At 43.2% G+C, this 16,130-nt stretch overlaps 1 protein-coding gene across 2 annotated transcripts; it reads left to right on the top strand.

Annotated features, from left to right (window-relative positions):
* Positions 1-4,282: 4,282 nt before the first annotated feature.
* On the top strand, positions 4,283-14,552 carry LOC102905989 (uncharacterized protein C2orf78 homolog). Of its 2 annotated transcripts, none has more exons than XM_076577011.1 (4): positions 4,283-4,687; positions 6,096-6,857; positions 8,128-11,123; positions 12,284-14,552. In XM_076577011.1, the coding sequence occupies exons 1-3, from the start codon at positions 4,681-4,683 to the stop codon at positions 9,972-9,974; spliced, it is 2,616 nt and encodes an 871-aa protein (XP_076433126.1). In that variant the 5' UTR covers positions 4,283-4,680; the 3' UTR covers positions 9,975-11,123; positions 12,284-14,552. The 2 variants fall into 2 exon arrangements, with proteins under 2 accessions (XP_076433126.1, XP_076433127.1); XM_076577012.1 differs by having other exon boundaries at positions 8,128-10,896; positions 12,284-14,264.
* The last annotated feature ends 1,578 nt before the right edge of the window (positions 14,553-16,130 follow it).

Here is a 16,130-nt window from a genome sequence, read left to right as displayed (position 1 = left end):
TTAATTCTCATTGTACTATTCATTGAAAATGTTCTTTTAAAACTATATATTGTATACTGAGCCCAGTAACTTTATGACCAAGGCCTACCCATTCCTTAACTCGCATCAAAAATCTTGGGCATAGTTCATATGCTCAACAGCATTATCTTCAATGTCAGGAATGGAAGCATGTAGGTATGTGTAATCGAGCATCCATACATAGAGACAGCATCAGGAGATATTTGTCTTGGCCTGGATACATATGGTATAACATGATTATCACGAGTTAAAAGAATTCTCTTGCAATCACCTTGACTACACTCGTCACTTTAGCTGAAATGGTTCTGTTGTGTGTAGACATCACATATTCCTTATACATTGCTCTGTTATTGGACAGGAAGATCAGGTAACATAAATATTCCTGAAAAATACTGCAATCTATACTGATGCACAATGCAGTAGCATGTTCATTTCCTTGGAATAGTATAGATGGGAGGATATGTGACAGACCGTGGGTTGGTGTTTAAACTGACTCCATACTGAAATAGAGAGAGAGTAGAATACTTCACATTATACCCACCAACTTATTGGTGTTTCCTGTGGAAGCAATACTTGGAAGCCCCCTACTTTCAGTTAACTCTCCACTTCTATTCTCTAGCATCAAGAAAGACCATTTTCCAATGGACCTGGTGTTCACATTCAAGTAATGTCTAGAATGACAAGTCAAGTTTTCATGAACCTCCATGGCTCCTTCTACTATGTACAGTTAAGTTTCACAGCCACAGATCTGGCTATCACTGAATTAATCTGTTCAATTACTTCTAAGGTCTCCATCCATCTGAGATAATCAATGATAAAACATCACAATGGGATGTTCACTTGATTTTGGAATAGAAAGCCATGCTACACTATTCTACCCTAGTGCTCTAGCTCTCAATTCCATTGGGCTCCTACTTGCAGGACAATCCCTGAGCTTTGGATGGACTGCTTTGTGCATGATCCATTTCTGAGTACCAGCTGGCCATCTCACCACAACAGCAGCCATTGAGTCTCAGCAGCCTAAACAATGACAGCTCTCTCCAACAGCAACAGAAACAATGCCAAAGGAAGGCCAGCAAAGAGTCAGACTGTAACAGTTACAGCTGCACCTGAAACTACATTAATCTCCTGCAAAACCACAAAGGTTTAGAAGGGAAATGTAAACACCAATCATTCTAGTCAAAAAAAACAACAATAGAAATAGTCTTTCCTCTGGGACCTAGAACTCCTCAGTCTGAAGAAATTTTGTGGTGAATTGCATTACATGATAAGATTTCCCTTGTGCATGTGTACACATATCATTGGAGAGTTGTTGTGAATGTACCTAACATCTGTGCCTTCTCTGTAGCAGTATACTAAACTGTCTTGACATTTTATTATGTGAGAGAGACAGCCAACAACCTAATAGGGAAATTTCTGAGAATTGTCCCCCAAAGTGATGGAAGAGCCTGGCTTGTTCTATGAAAGCCAGCCTGCTATCAGGAGGGGGTTTCAGCTTGCAGCAAGTCTGACTCCTTCATAGCCTGCTACTCAATCAGTTTGGTGCTATTCTACTTTGGGCTCATAACTTCAATAGGAATAAAATAATTTTTCCTATTATTGGAAGTCCTAAGGACCTTCTTGGCCAACATCTCCTGAGGCTTGAGCCCTCTCTTGGCCCTTAGCATTTAGCAGGCATATGTCTTCAGGGAGTGCCATTTTCCCCCATGCAGGATACCATTTTCAAGTTATTTAACTTACATTCATTTTCCTAGAGATGCTGTCCCAATGTTTTATTTTTCCATATTGATTTGTTACCTCTTGAAAGCATTTTCTTTTCTAAAGAGCAAAAGAAAGATAGTAGGAACTGATTAGTGGGGACATGGAAAAGGATTAGGAGGAATAGAAGGTTCAGAAAGTATAACCACTATAGATTTTTAGAATTAGTAAGTTAGTTATTACACTGAATGAAAAATAATATGCAAATGTTTAAAAATAAATAGCACAGAAATGAAAATTAAACACAGAACTCAGTTCTATCTATCTATCTATCTATCTATTTATCTATGTACCTTATCTATGTATCTCTCATTTTTGATCGACTCTCAGACTTCTCAATAACACAGGCCCAGATTCACTTCAGTCTATGCTGTTATAAGAACACACATTTTTCATAATGTTCTATGACCAGGAGCCTGGATGAACCTTCCAAATTACAGTCATTACCACTTGGAATGTGTCACATTATCTGAGAAGTGAACAGTCATGAAGGAAACTGCAAGGTTGAAAGACAAAGGCAGCCTGCTGGCCTATAAAAAAAAGGACAGTCTTTTGGCAGAGCTTTGCCAAGTACTATAAAACATGAAACAATCTTCATGGAGGAACAGTTCTACTGAGCTGGGCGTGTAGCTGCAAGCTACAGCACTAGCTCAGTGTAAAAGAGGTCCCAAGGGAAAGTGCTGACCGCTCATGTGAATGCAGGAGGAGGGCTAAACAGGCTCCAGGGTCATTTTCAATGAGGACTGAGAGACAGACACTGTCATAGTAGTGCTTCTTGAGGCAGTTAGAATAAGAAAGGTATATAAATGCACACTACACCCATGCCATAAGACAGTCTATGAACCCACCAGTGAGTGACTGAAGAGGATAACAATCTAAACCAAAATGAGGAAACAAAAAAGGTTTACCCATATTTAAACAAAATATATTCCTGTCTGGGTTATACATTGAGATGGGAAATGGGTTGTTTTATTTTTCAAATATGAAGAAATATTGTAGGACAGATGAGCCAGTCAAAGAAACACATTCAAGCCCTGAAACCAGAGTGAAAACTGTAAAAAAAGGGCCTGTGAAAGAAACACACTTTTGCCCTGAAACCAGAGTCAAAGACACACATTCTGCCCCTGACCCAATCACCACAAAAACCAACCAATCCCTGAGCAGGAAAACCTACAGAACATAATCAAACCAATCTCTGGGTTTGTCCAAACTCAGGGATTGGAATCTGAGCAATTCTTACCCTGGAAAGCTTCACCCTGGAAAAACTCCCTGACTAAGAAGCCCTACATAAGCCCTGTCTCTGTTCAATTGGTAGGTGCCTTATTTCTTCTTGCAGAGGAAGTCACCCTCCTGGACCCTTCTCCTAAAATAAATCTCTTGAATGAGGGTTGTGTGAGACCTTCTTTTGTCAGAAGGGAACAGAGCAGAGAGAGAACATTAGCCACACAGGAGCAGAACAGAACAGAACTGTAACATTTCCCTGGGGGATAACCTCCCCTAACAAAGGAGAGTTGTTACATTGCTGAAAGCTTTCCCTGGAGCAGAGATTTAAGCTGCTTGCTTAAGTTCACTTTGTGCTTTTCCTTGGTTCTCAACAGCCAAGATCCCTTTCCAACAAGCTGCAACACTCACAAAAACACTTACATTGCTTTTTTCATGTAATCCACCACCACATACCAACAAATGCCTTCCTGCTCAAGGTGCTCCAGTCTCTATTTAGCCCTTTCTCAGAAAAAAAAAAAACATGGTAGAGAATGCTAAAAGCGCAGGATTCTGCAGAGACTGTTGCCAGGAGGAAGAAGGTTCAGTAACTGTCACACTCATTATACTGGTGGATGAAGAGAGAAAGCGGCCAGACTCAATGACTAACAACCTCAAACTATAAGAAGGGAGGCAAGATACAAAGAATGCCCATGTGTCTGACACCAGAGTGAGACATAAGATGAGCACCCAAACAACAGAGGTTAACACGCAAGTGCTTGCTGCAACCAGCAGCATCCAATTACAAGCATCTTCACGATGACCAGAAGAACACTGCTTCTGGAAGTCCACCATGAAGCTTCCCTCCATTTTAAAGATACAGGTTCACCCTAGTCCAAGAATCAAACCCTACCAAAAAGGGATGAAAAGCAGAGAAGAGAGATATGAATCATGTCTGGAGCAACAAAGACTAAGAAAGGCATCTAGGAGAAGAAACCCAAAGAGAAGATTCTTGGAGTTCATCATCTAAAATGCTCTCAATACACTCAACTCTGTCCTTTAGCACAGTCACAATGGAGCCCATTGATCTCTTCCTTGGGTCATGGACTGATGATGATGGCTCATAAACCAGATCAACTGATACAGTTTCTCATCTGAGTTCCCTCCTCCCATGCCGAACTCTCCTTCCTGCCCAAGGGAACTGTCTGTATGTACAGTGAATGCTGAAAGCACACTCACTCCTGGAAGGTAACACCTAATAGGAACAACAGACACAGCTTCATCAATGAATGTTATAAGAAGCTCTGCCAATATCCTGGACTAAACCTCCTGAAAGGGAAACTTCCAGGCCAGGATTGCCTCCTCTCACTAGCACACCTCAGCCTGCATGGCTACTGTTAGTCTCCTGGCATCCTCTCCAACCAATCCCACCTGTTAGCTCAGAATCCGACTTTCTCATTGGCTGCTGCCCCGTTTATGACATCATTCACCCTTCAACCCAACCTACCAGCCCTGGTAGGTTCTTGGGGTTGCCATGGTGATGCCTGTAAACAAATTTGGATCATCACAGGTCACCTGTGACCAGTGACCAGTAAGTGCTGTCTGATACCGGACACACTTGCCACTCAGGTCAGTTGATCAGACAAGGACAAACAATTCTCTTGCTCCATTGTACTGTGGATTGCTAATACTCTCCCTCCGACCATGGCAGGTAAGGAAAGATTTTAAAACATTAATGAAATTAGGGATCACTTACCCTTATTTTTTTACTATACTTTAAATTTTTGTGTAATGGGTATAATGTTGATGCTGATAGAGATATCTCAAATTGAATGTCATATTTAGATTTGGTTCTTACTGAGGCTGGAAAATATGGACCTAAAAGAAGACAAACTGCAGAAATAACCCTGGATATACACAAAGGTAGTTTGCAACTAATGTTAGAGATAACCACAGAGTAAATAAAAAGGCACAAGACATTTTCATATCCCAACCCATTATTAGGCAGCCACACTGTTGAGATTAGTCTAGGTAAAGGTTTCCTGTCACATATAGAAAACAATATCCAGCTCTAGTCCCTGGCTCTTACACTCTATCCAGCCCATCTTCCACAGCATTCTCCTCATCTTTTGGTAGGGTTGGATGTTATCAACATGGGCTGGCTACTCCACAGTCAGTTGGTCTCTGGACAAGAACTGACACACTAGTGTGTGCACGGATTCTCACAAGGATTCCCAACCAGGAGAGTTACAAGAAATTAACAATTACTGTGGAAGTGTTCATTGAAGAATCAATGTAACCAACTTTTAATTAAGAAACAATCTTACTAAGAGATGAACCCCATGCTACATTAGAAATCCCAAACTGTCACTTGAAACATAGGCACTCAACATGAAATGTTATCAGCAGGTTGTATTCATGTAGTCATATTGGATGTGTGCTGAATTTATATTAGAAAATAACAAGTAGTGACCTACATAATAAGTAGCGGAAAAGAGAAGGAGTTAGATGAAAAAGGGATTCTTAGCTAAATACTGTTCTTCTCTATGAAAGTCCTGCTACGTCATTTCATTAAGAAAGCTCAGAGTAGAGCCAAGCCTGGTGGACATGGAAAGAACCTAAAATGCCAGCACTCTGATGTAGAGACAGGCCAGTCTGTGTGATTTCAAGGCCAGACTGATCTAGGTAGAGACTCTCTCTCTGTCTACATTCAGGAAGATCTGCAGAGAACAGAACAAAGGCACAGGCATGAGAAGCTGTCTAAGGTTCTCCTACTTTAAACACTTCTGTTCTGGGACACAGGTGTGAGGCAGTGCCACAGCAGGTACAAGAACAAGACAAAGCAGGGCAAAGAAGGCTGTTGTCTAGGTCAGAGCAAGAGTCACCATGGATTAACTAGGATGTCCATGCCAGCACAGGAAGAACAGGCAGCTCACTAAATGAGTGCCATCCAATCCTTTAGCAAGAATCATTCTGAACCATTTGTGTGGGATATGTGAGGGAAAATGGGTCTCAGACTCTCCCAGACTGTACAAAGTGGAGATAACAAAGATCTACAAGGGAAGACACACAGATTCCAACTCACCCTCTTCCCATTTTCCTCCTCTTGTTTTCTACAGAAAATTTCCAAACTGCACCTTTCTTTGGAACAGAATGTGCTCTGCAGCCCTCTGTACCTGAGCTGAGGAATGCCATGCCATTAGCAGGAAGTGTGTGCAACTTCTCCAGGGTCTCCACCCCAGCTGTGAGTGAAGCATGGCTCCTGTCATCAGACTCCAGTACTTGTTGCCAGCAGCTCATGGACAGTGCCTACCCTTACCTACAAGCAGGCACAACCATGGTGACTTTGCTGACTAACCAGGGCCAGACCTCTGCCTCAGCCCTCTCCTATCGAGGTGTTCTCCAGTGGGAGCCCACAAGAAACACTGACCAGAGGGGAGATGCACTCCAGGACTTCACTGTAACTGTCAATGAACAGAATACCACATTCTCCTCCATCTCTAGGACAGCCCAGGGTGATAATATTTTAGATCCCAATGCCTTAGTCCTTTCCTATCCAACACTGTCTGCCAGCCTTGTTCAGGCCACACCACCACAGGTACCAAATCAAGGATACAGGCTAGTAGCTTCCAACCTGGAGGGCACCCAGGTCTATTACAATGACTTCAACAGCCTGGGCCTTCTGATGCCTGGAGTACTCAGGCCGTGCCTGCAGGCTAGTGGCTCTGTGTCCTACTCTGGGTTTCAGGCCTCTGCCCTGCAACCAGAGATGGTGATGATGCCAAAGGAGATTCAGTCAACAAATGTCCAAACACTCTTCTCCACATCTGCCATCTACAATGTCATACCTGTTCAAGACATGCCAGACACCAGTCTTCAAGGTGAGTAGAGCCAGGAGGGAGGACTGAGATCAGCACTCAAAGCAGACACAGCTCAAACTTTCAGGAGTGGATGTCCTCAGGGAGGAAAAATGGGAGTCCTGAGAGCTCAGCCTTGGCCTGGCTCCCCATCCCCATCTTCAGTCTCTATAATGACTGAAATTGCAGGGCAATGAGTGGCATACATCCTCCATTAAATGATGTCCAAGGACACCCCCACAGACACACATGCCCCTGACCTAGCTAATCAGTCCCATGCACCATTACACAGCAATTGCCTCCTTCCTAATCTATTCCTCGGGGCTGTAGATAACACCAAGGCCTTTCTGTTTGGTAACACTTTATATTCTCTCGCTTGAATTCTGACTCTAGAGCAGTGCAACTACAAATTTGTCCTAGAAGAAGTATTGCAGATTCCAATTGCTGGCTCTGCTGTTCTCTTAGAAGCAAAAGTGCATTGAGAGTCCAGTATACCCGGTGTACCAGCTACAACTGCTAAATTGGGCAAAGTTTCTCTCTCATTCTCTCTCTCTCTCTCTCTCTCTCTCTCTGTCTCTCTCTCTCTCTCTCTCTCTCTCTCTTTCTCTCTTCCCTTCTCATTTCCCCTCTCTCCCCTTTTTTTTTTGCTATGGTTATTCAGAGGTAAGCCAAGGCTATGCATGATCACTAGGATATGTTCTAAACTACAAAGATAAACCAAGCTAAAGATTTCACCTTCACCAATTTTCAAATCATTAATAATAAGCCTGTGAAATGTGGAGCTGGAGGAAAACCAGGGTTGTTGAAAAGATTGCCTTGCAGGCATGAGGAACTGGGTTTTGGATTCCTGACCCATTTAGAAACTCAGGCAACAGGGGGAATTTGAGTAATGCCAAGAGTTGGAAGACATGAGCAAGTTCTTTAAAATTATGGACTGGACAACCTTCCTGAGAGCAAACTTCCACAGAAATGAGGGTCACTCTTTCAAAGACAAGAGGAAAGGAAAGGATGGATCACACCCCCAGGCAATTCTGTCACCTCCACATGATCACTATGCATACACACGACACACAGAGAGGAAAACACAAACATCTGAGAAATGATGATATCACATAGTAACTAGAAATTAGAGAGTGGTCACAAGTCTCCCAAAAGAGGTGCAGCCTGTGCTACTCAAGCAGAGCTCATAGGAATGCCTTCCCCACTACTGTAGGGGTCTGATTACTGAGGAGCATTGAAAAGTGGTGAGCAACTCACTTACCAGGCACTGACTTCTTCCTTTACTCTTTTTCAGTGGTGAAAATGGAGACAACCCTGGGATTGACAGCTGCAGGCCAGACACTCTGTCTGCTGCAGAGTCCAAACCTCTGGAATTCCTGCATGCAGGATGTTCAGAAGTCACCACCTGTCCATGGGGACTGGTCATTAACTGCCCCCATAGAGAGTCCTTCAGAATTCCTGCCCTTGACTCCTGCTCCAATGTTGGAACAAACAGACAATAACGACTTGGATTTGATGACAGATGATCTATCAACTCCTCTGGATGCCTGTGAGGGCATAAAAGAAAAGCAAGACCCATCACTTCTCCCTTTAGCACATGCCAACCTGCAGCAGACCATGAACTACACTGATTTAGGGATCCTAAAACAGAAGCTTTCTGCTGACAATGCCACCTTGGGAAGCAGCAGCCTTGGTCAGGATGAGCCTGGGCTGCTGCAGAGTGAGATGGGCTCCAGCATGGACTTTGCAGACATGACTACACTCGTGGCAGATATTCACCTTCCCAGACTCTTCAACTCAATCACTGATAGGAACCCATTCCAAGATCCCACAGCAACCCAATCCAAAGACATCAGCAGGGATCAGGGCCAGGAAAGCTCTAGCACCATCAGTGTACCTGTGGACCAAGTGAGAAAGAATGGCCAGAAAGCCTGTGAGATGCTATATGGGTCTCCTCAGGCCAGAATCCAGCTCCAGGACCTGGTGACAGGAGAAGAGGCTGTGGGCAGTGCTGGGTCCAGTGAAGGGGCTATTGACAACATGCCAAAGCACTTGGAGGGCAGAGCCCAGAAAGCCACACCCAGCACGCCCAGCAGAGCTAGGGTTCATGAGCAAGACAAGACCAAGAGATCCAGAGAAAACAACTGCAAGAAAACAGAGGAGCTCAAGCAGTCAAGGAACAGAGTCAAGGCAGACGAAAACACCACCATGCCAAAGAACAAGAGGAAGAGGAATCCACCTGAGCTCAGCCACAACAACTTTAAAAAGCCTCGAACACACCTCGGCATGCACATGCTAGAATCCGTGCAGGTCTTTCACCCACTGGGGAAGAAGAGTGAGAAGAAAACTGTCATCTCTTCCTCCCAGGCTCGGCTAAACTTCAGCAGCAACAAAGATCCCAGGGCAGGCCCAGCAACCACATCACTTATGGATGTGCCATGTGATGGCCAAGGCCCTAGTAAAACCCCGAGCAATGCTCAGAGAACAGAGAGAAATGCTTACAGGGAGTGTTGTCCATCTCGATCCCAGTATGAGCTGCCCCCACCTGGCAAGGTCAAGTTAGTACCTCTAGCTTTTCCAGTCCTGGACATACCACAAGCAAGACCTATTTCTACAAAGCCTCTCTCCCTGGCTTCACACAGGGCCCCTGCATTGTACCCTGTGAGACCTCATTCTGACTCAACTCAGTCTACCACACTCAAGCCATCTACACCAGCTCCTGCCAGCACTTCTTTGATGGCCTCTGACAAGCCAGTTCTGGCTATTGCTACCAGTGCCACCCGAGATAACATAACCAACCCCATCCAGTCTTGCACTGGGCCTCAGACAGCTGTCTGTAGGCCAGTATCCTACAGGGCATCATCTCACCCTTCACTACAGAGGGAGCTTGCCTCTGCTGATAAGAATAAGGCCCCATCACCTCACAAACCTCAAATCCAAAATCTGCTGCAAGACTTCAGCCACCAAACAATTCCATGGAGGAAAGTTGACATCCCAGGGCCAGTCATCTCACAGCCTATCACAGAAGATCAGAGGCCAGAGAGGGAGGCCATGAAGAGGCGGGCTCAACATGAGAGAGAGAATGCCTCCAAGAACACTTCTCTGGGGAAAACCGCAGCTTTTCCTTCAGAGGCAGAATGATATGGAAATTTCCAGATATTTTGGCTATGTCATGTAAGGGCTAGCCTAGCCGTTGGAACACAGTACTCTTCAACAGAGAGAAGGTGAGATATGGAGACACATATACATGTAAACATTGGTATAAAGACTTGGACATAAGTGTATATATGTAGGTATGCATTGAGTTAAGGTGAATAATTTGTACATCCCGGGATTTACACATAATTGGTCAGACATAATTTCATTACTTGTAAATATCTGAAGACACTAAAAGTGACTGAGGAAACTGAATTCGGTTATATTTTATCCATGAGTAAGTATATATAGAGGGCTTTGATGGTTTCTTCGTACAATTGCTGTTATTCATTTATGTTGTGGAAGTATTAATATATGTTACATAAATATATCATATGCTAAAAATCCCTGGTAGTGTTATTTAAGGTAAAATTAGTTAGCCAAAACCTGTACTGGTAATACAATTATACTCCTTGACTTTTATTTTTAGGTAAAGTAAAAGTCTTTGATCTTGGTGTGTTTCCTATAATGTATTCTGTGATAGTAAACACACTCCTGTTCTTACCACACTTCCTCCCATTTTGAAACACCCAGCCCTTTAATTAATACTAGTCTAGGACAAAGATCCTGCTGGAATTTCATGAAATGAAATACAGGAGTATATGTGCACACTATCAAGCACCCTCCATAAAGAGAAAATAGACAAGGTTGACCAATTTCCTGACTTGGGCATCATTTGATTACTCTTTTTCTCAAGTTGTATTCATCTTTGAAATCACCCATTAATGCTTTATTTTGTGTTTATTTATCGTCCAACTGATTTCCTGTGGAACACATGTGTGGAGTGCCCACAGAGGCCAGAAGAGGCCATCAGACCTCTGTGGACTGGAAATAAGAGTGATTCAAAGCATCCAGAAGGTGTTCTGATGTAACCCAGCGAATACTGTAAGAAAAGCAACCGTTCTTATCTACTGAGCGATCTCATGAGCCTGAGTTGAATCCACATACTGCAAACAAATTAACTTCATTTTCTCTATGGCTGAAAAGACTTCACGTTCAACGAGCATCCCTCTTTCTTCATCCATGGCCATGCTGTTGGACACCATGCTTGGTTCCCTAATATTCTTGAAACGGTGCTGCAGTCAACACTGATGGGCAAGTACCTCTCTAATATATTGAGTTCTTTCTTTGGAAAGGCATATATGAACCATGTGGTGGGCCAGGTTTTGGCTTTTGGAGGATCCTCCACACTGACATTCAATCAGGCTGGAATTCTTTCCATCCTCTCCAGCATTTCATAGCATTCCTTTTTGCGGACTCTTTCAGGTGTGGCTATCATTTCTTTTCTAGTTGGCCTTGGATGGCATCTAGGAGGTTCACTATGCCTTTTCCTGATTCTTCCTCAATCTGAACCATTGTATGTCCTCACTCTCTTTGAAGAAATCAGGGAGGAATGTCTTTCTCTTTGCACTGTACTACCTGGGTTGCCTTCTTTCTAAAGATTTATGTATTTTATCTAATTCTAAATTATCTAATATCAATCTTGTAACTGGGGTAGCAATAGCAAAGATGTCCTCCTCTTTTCTAGGACCATCTCTCAAATAACTGTTTCTTTTTTTCTGGGAACAAATGCTTTACTTCCCTGAAAGACCATCTGTCAACTACAGCCAGGATTTCTTGAGTGGCCTGTGATGTTGCTCTATTCTGGCCTGTCTGTGAACATTCAATTCTTTGGCACACTCTGTGCTCTAATATCATCAGGGATACTCACACTAATGCCTCAGAGGCATTTGGCACTTCTTTGTGAGGGTAACACATAGGAAATTTAACCAATTGATTTGTTACTTTGCTTTTAGTTTCTTGAGACAGGTTCTCTCTCCATAACCCTGCATGTTCAGGATCTACCTATGTTGATCAGGCTAGCCTTGAATTCACAAACATCAACCTGCCTCTACCTCTAACACTATCTCTGCCTCTGCCTATGAATCTGCCTCTGTAATTGCCCTGGCCATGACCCTGGCCCTGGCCATACCACAAGAGTGTTGAGACTAAAAGAACAATCCCACAAACAAATAGAATCAAGTTTCTATCTATGTGCATATCCAGGTTTCCCAGCATGACTGGATGAAGAGGTCATGTGGAAGCCAATGTGAATTTTTCTTATCTACTAAAAATCTGAATATCTGTATATCTGTAGCCATGGCAGAGATCCTAAGAATGTCATCCAACTGTTGTAGTGGTCTAAGTGCAGAGGTGCACTGAAAGGTGCACATCCCACTTACCAGGTACTGACTACTTCCTTGACTCTTTTTCAGTGGTGCAAACGGAGACTTCTCTGGGAATCACACCTCAAGCCAGAGACTTCATCAGCTGCAGAATGGAACTCTGCTACTCCTACACCCTGGATTACCAGATGAGGACACCACCTGTTAATGGGCACAAGTCATTAACTACCTTCAACCACAACCTTCAGAATTCCTGGCATTGCCACAAGCTCCATGCCTGGAAAAAAACATAGAAAGACAACCTGCATGAGATGGCAATATCTGTCATTGCCTCTGGCTGCCTTTGAGTGCACGAAAGAACACCAAGACCCATCTCTCCTCCCTTTAGAACACCCTGACATGCAGCATCCCTTGAAATTCACTGATGCTGGGAGCCTAGGGCAGAAGCTTGCTTCTGACATTGCCACATTGGGAAGCAGCAGTCTTGGTCAGGATGAGCCTGGGGCATACACAGTGTGTTGGCCTCCAGCATGGACTTTGCAGACATGACTACACTGGTGGCAGAAGTTCACCTCCCCAAATGTTCAATCCACTCTCTAAACTAAACCAATTCCAGGTTTAGTTTAATTCTCACAGCCACCCAATGCAAAGACTCCATTGTAATCAGGAGCGATCAAGACCAGTAAAGATAAGGTGTCATCAGCACATGCTTAAACCAGGTGAGGAGCAAAGAAGAGAAAAGCTCTCATCTGATTGATGGAGATTCTCTGCCAGAATCTAGTATCAGGACCTGGTGGAGGGACAGAGCCTGGGAACAGTTCTGCGACTAGAGAAGGTGATATTGACAACATCACCCAGTATATAGAGGGCAAAGCTCAGAAAGCCACACTCTGCAGGCCCAGCAGACCTAGGAATCATAGAAGACAACACCAAGAGTACTAGAGAAATCAACTCGAAGAAAGCTGAGGGAGCTGACGCTATGAAGTCACAGAGTCAAGACAGAAGACAAGCCCACTGTCCTCAACAACAAGAAGATCAATGCACCTGAGCTCAACCCCGATGGCTTTGACAAGCCTCAAAACCACCTCAGCAAGCACATGCTGGAGTCTGTGAAGGTCTGTCACTCACTGTGGAAGAAGGGTGAGAGGAAAACTGGCATCTCCTGAACCTTGAACTCTTTGTGCCACTCTGTGCTCTAATAGTGACAGAGTTGGTCACACTTTAGCCTCTGGGACAATTGCCATTATCTTTATCCAGGATTACATATAGCAAGCAGAATTCATTTATTTATTAACTCACTTTTAGTTTCTTGAATTGGGACCCACTCCATACCCAGCATCTCCTAGAACTGACTACATGGAACAGGCAATCACTGAACTCAAAAAGATCTGCCTGCTTCCCCCTCTGCAACAACCTCCATCTCAGCCTCTGCCTCCCCTACAGCCTCCACATCTGCATACTTCTAGGCCACTGTCTCAAGTGTGCTGTGATGAAAGGAATTCTCCAACCAGAAAGGTGGAATCAACGTTTTTTTTCCATACCCGTGAATAACCACATTTCAGTGCATGACTTGATGAAGAGTCCATGTGTACTCCAGGGTACATTTTTGGTACATACCTAAAATCCAAAGAGACTAAGCCACATGTTTTTACAAATGCAACTTAACTCAGATTCATTTTTTCCTGACAATCTGTCTTGTTTCAGTTGTAGGCTCTACTTGTTACAATGCCCTTGAAGCACTGACCTCTTATGAGGTGTGCTCATGCTATCCTGGGTATTTTCTACTTTTGTAGTAAAGTTATGATTGCTTTTCTACTTCTAAGGAGTGGGGAATCTCAGAAATTTTATTCACCCTCTCCATAGAGACTCATGGTGCAACTTTCTTCACAATATCTAACTCCCAACTATGGTTTATGTCTAACATTGTTCGTTCTAACAAGGGCTAAGTCCAGTCTAACTCACCTAGAAAATATTAACAAACCCAGATGAAAGATCCTACTACGTGAATGCAATGATCCTCACAGGGACAAATTTGAGTACAGCAGAATGATGGAAAGCAATGGCTTAGGGAGGCCTCTGGTTTTGTCAATCTCTTTGTATGGCTTAGTGACAGCTTTGATCACTGCCATCAGACTACTGTGTTCATCTTATACCTAAGGAGCAGTGGAAACACATTTGGATGGATATCTTCTAATCTTGGTATTATTATTTTAAACTTTATGTATTCAAGCTAAGGGTCTTATAAAATAATCCTTATTAAAGAAACTCAGGAAGCACTTTTGATATTAAAGCAATTCCCACAATGCTGTACCTGTATTGAATCCTCAATGTCATTATTTGTCATTGTACTATTCACTGAACAGGATTTTTTAAAACTATATATTGTACACTGAGTCCAGTAACTTTGTGACCAAGGCCTACCCATTCCTTAAGTCTCACCAAAAATCTTAGGCATTGTTCATATGCTCAACAGCATTGCCTTCAGTGTCAGGAATGGAACATGTAGGTGTGTATAATCTCCCATTCATATAGCAAGACAGCATCGGGAGATATTTGTCTGGGACTGGATACATATGGTATAAAATGATTATCCCGAGTTACAAGAACACTCCTGCACTCACCTTGACTACACTCATCACTTTAGCTGAAATGGTTCTGTTGCGTGTAGACATCACATATTCCTTATCCATTGCTCTGTTATTGGACAGCAAGATCAGGTAATATAGATATTCCTGAAAAAAGCTGCCATCTGTACTGATTCGCAATGCAGTAACATGTTTATTTCCTTGGAATAGTATAGATGGGATATGTGACAGACCGTGGGTTTGTGTTTAAAGTGACTCGATACTGAAATAGAGAGAGGGTAGAATACTTCACATTATATCCACCAACTTATTGGTGTTTTCTGTGGAAGCAATACTTGGAAGCCCCCTACTTTCAGTTAACTCTCCATTTGTATTCTCTAGCATCAAGAAAGACCATTTTCCAATGGGCCTGGTGTTCAAATTCAAGTAATGTCTAGAATGAAAAGTCAAGTTTTCATGAACCTCCATGGCTCATTCTACTATGTACAGTTAAGCTTCACAGCCACAGACCTGTCTATCACTTCATCCATGTCTTCAATTACTTTCAAAGTTCTCCACCCATCTGATCATCCATAACAAAGGGATGTTCACTTGATTTTGGAACAGAAAGCCATGCTACACTATTCTTCCATGACCTTTCCAGCAGGCAAGGTTATTAGGTAGGACCCAATGAGGCACCTCCTGAAATACCAGTGTGGGCGAGAGAGAAAGGACACCAGGTGCATAAAGATAAACAGAGTCAGTCTGAGTCGTGTGAAAGTCTCCTTTATTGCAAGGGAAGGCAGGCTTATATATACTGGGGGATAGGAGAAGTGAATAGGGGAAGGGGGGTGATGGAAAATTTCTGAAGAATAGGATCAGGGTGAGGTCTCTTTGGTCCAAAGTTTGTACAACCAACCAACCTGAACATGTTTCAGGAAGTTATTCTAAAAGTACATTTTGGGTTTTTTTCCAGGAATGAGTGATTTTTTAAGTTAGTTATGTTTGTCAAGGATGTAGTCATGCCAGATCATCCAAGCAAGCGAGGTCTATTTGCACTCATCCATTTTTTGTTTCCCACCAATTCCCCCTTCTTTCTTTAAAATGGCCAAAGCAGACTTCTGTCATAAATCGAGAGGGCCCCTGTCTTAGGCTATATGGGGGGCATCCCGTGTCTGGCAACCTGCCATGTTGAGCTGGTCTCTGACAACTTCTGTACGTTGTGCTCCAAGCACAGGCCCCATACTAATCCCGTCATTGAGTACCCTCTAGCCTTTAGTTGTAAGTGGTTTTTAGGTTCATAGGACACTGAACCTGAGCCTTTCACCTGTTTCGATAGTTTGATCTCGAGTTTCTAACTGATGTTTGTTGAT

The sequence above is a fragment of the Peromyscus maniculatus genome, chromosome 1, assembly GCF_049852395.1.
Source record: "Peromyscus maniculatus bairdii isolate BWxNUB_F1_BW_parent chromosome 1, HU_Pman_BW_mat_3.1, whole genome shotgun sequence".
Classification (NCBI taxonomy): domain Eukaryota; kingdom Metazoa; phylum Chordata; class Mammalia; order Rodentia; family Cricetidae; genus Peromyscus; species Peromyscus maniculatus.
This window is presented reverse-complemented; position numbering and strand designations above follow the sequence as displayed.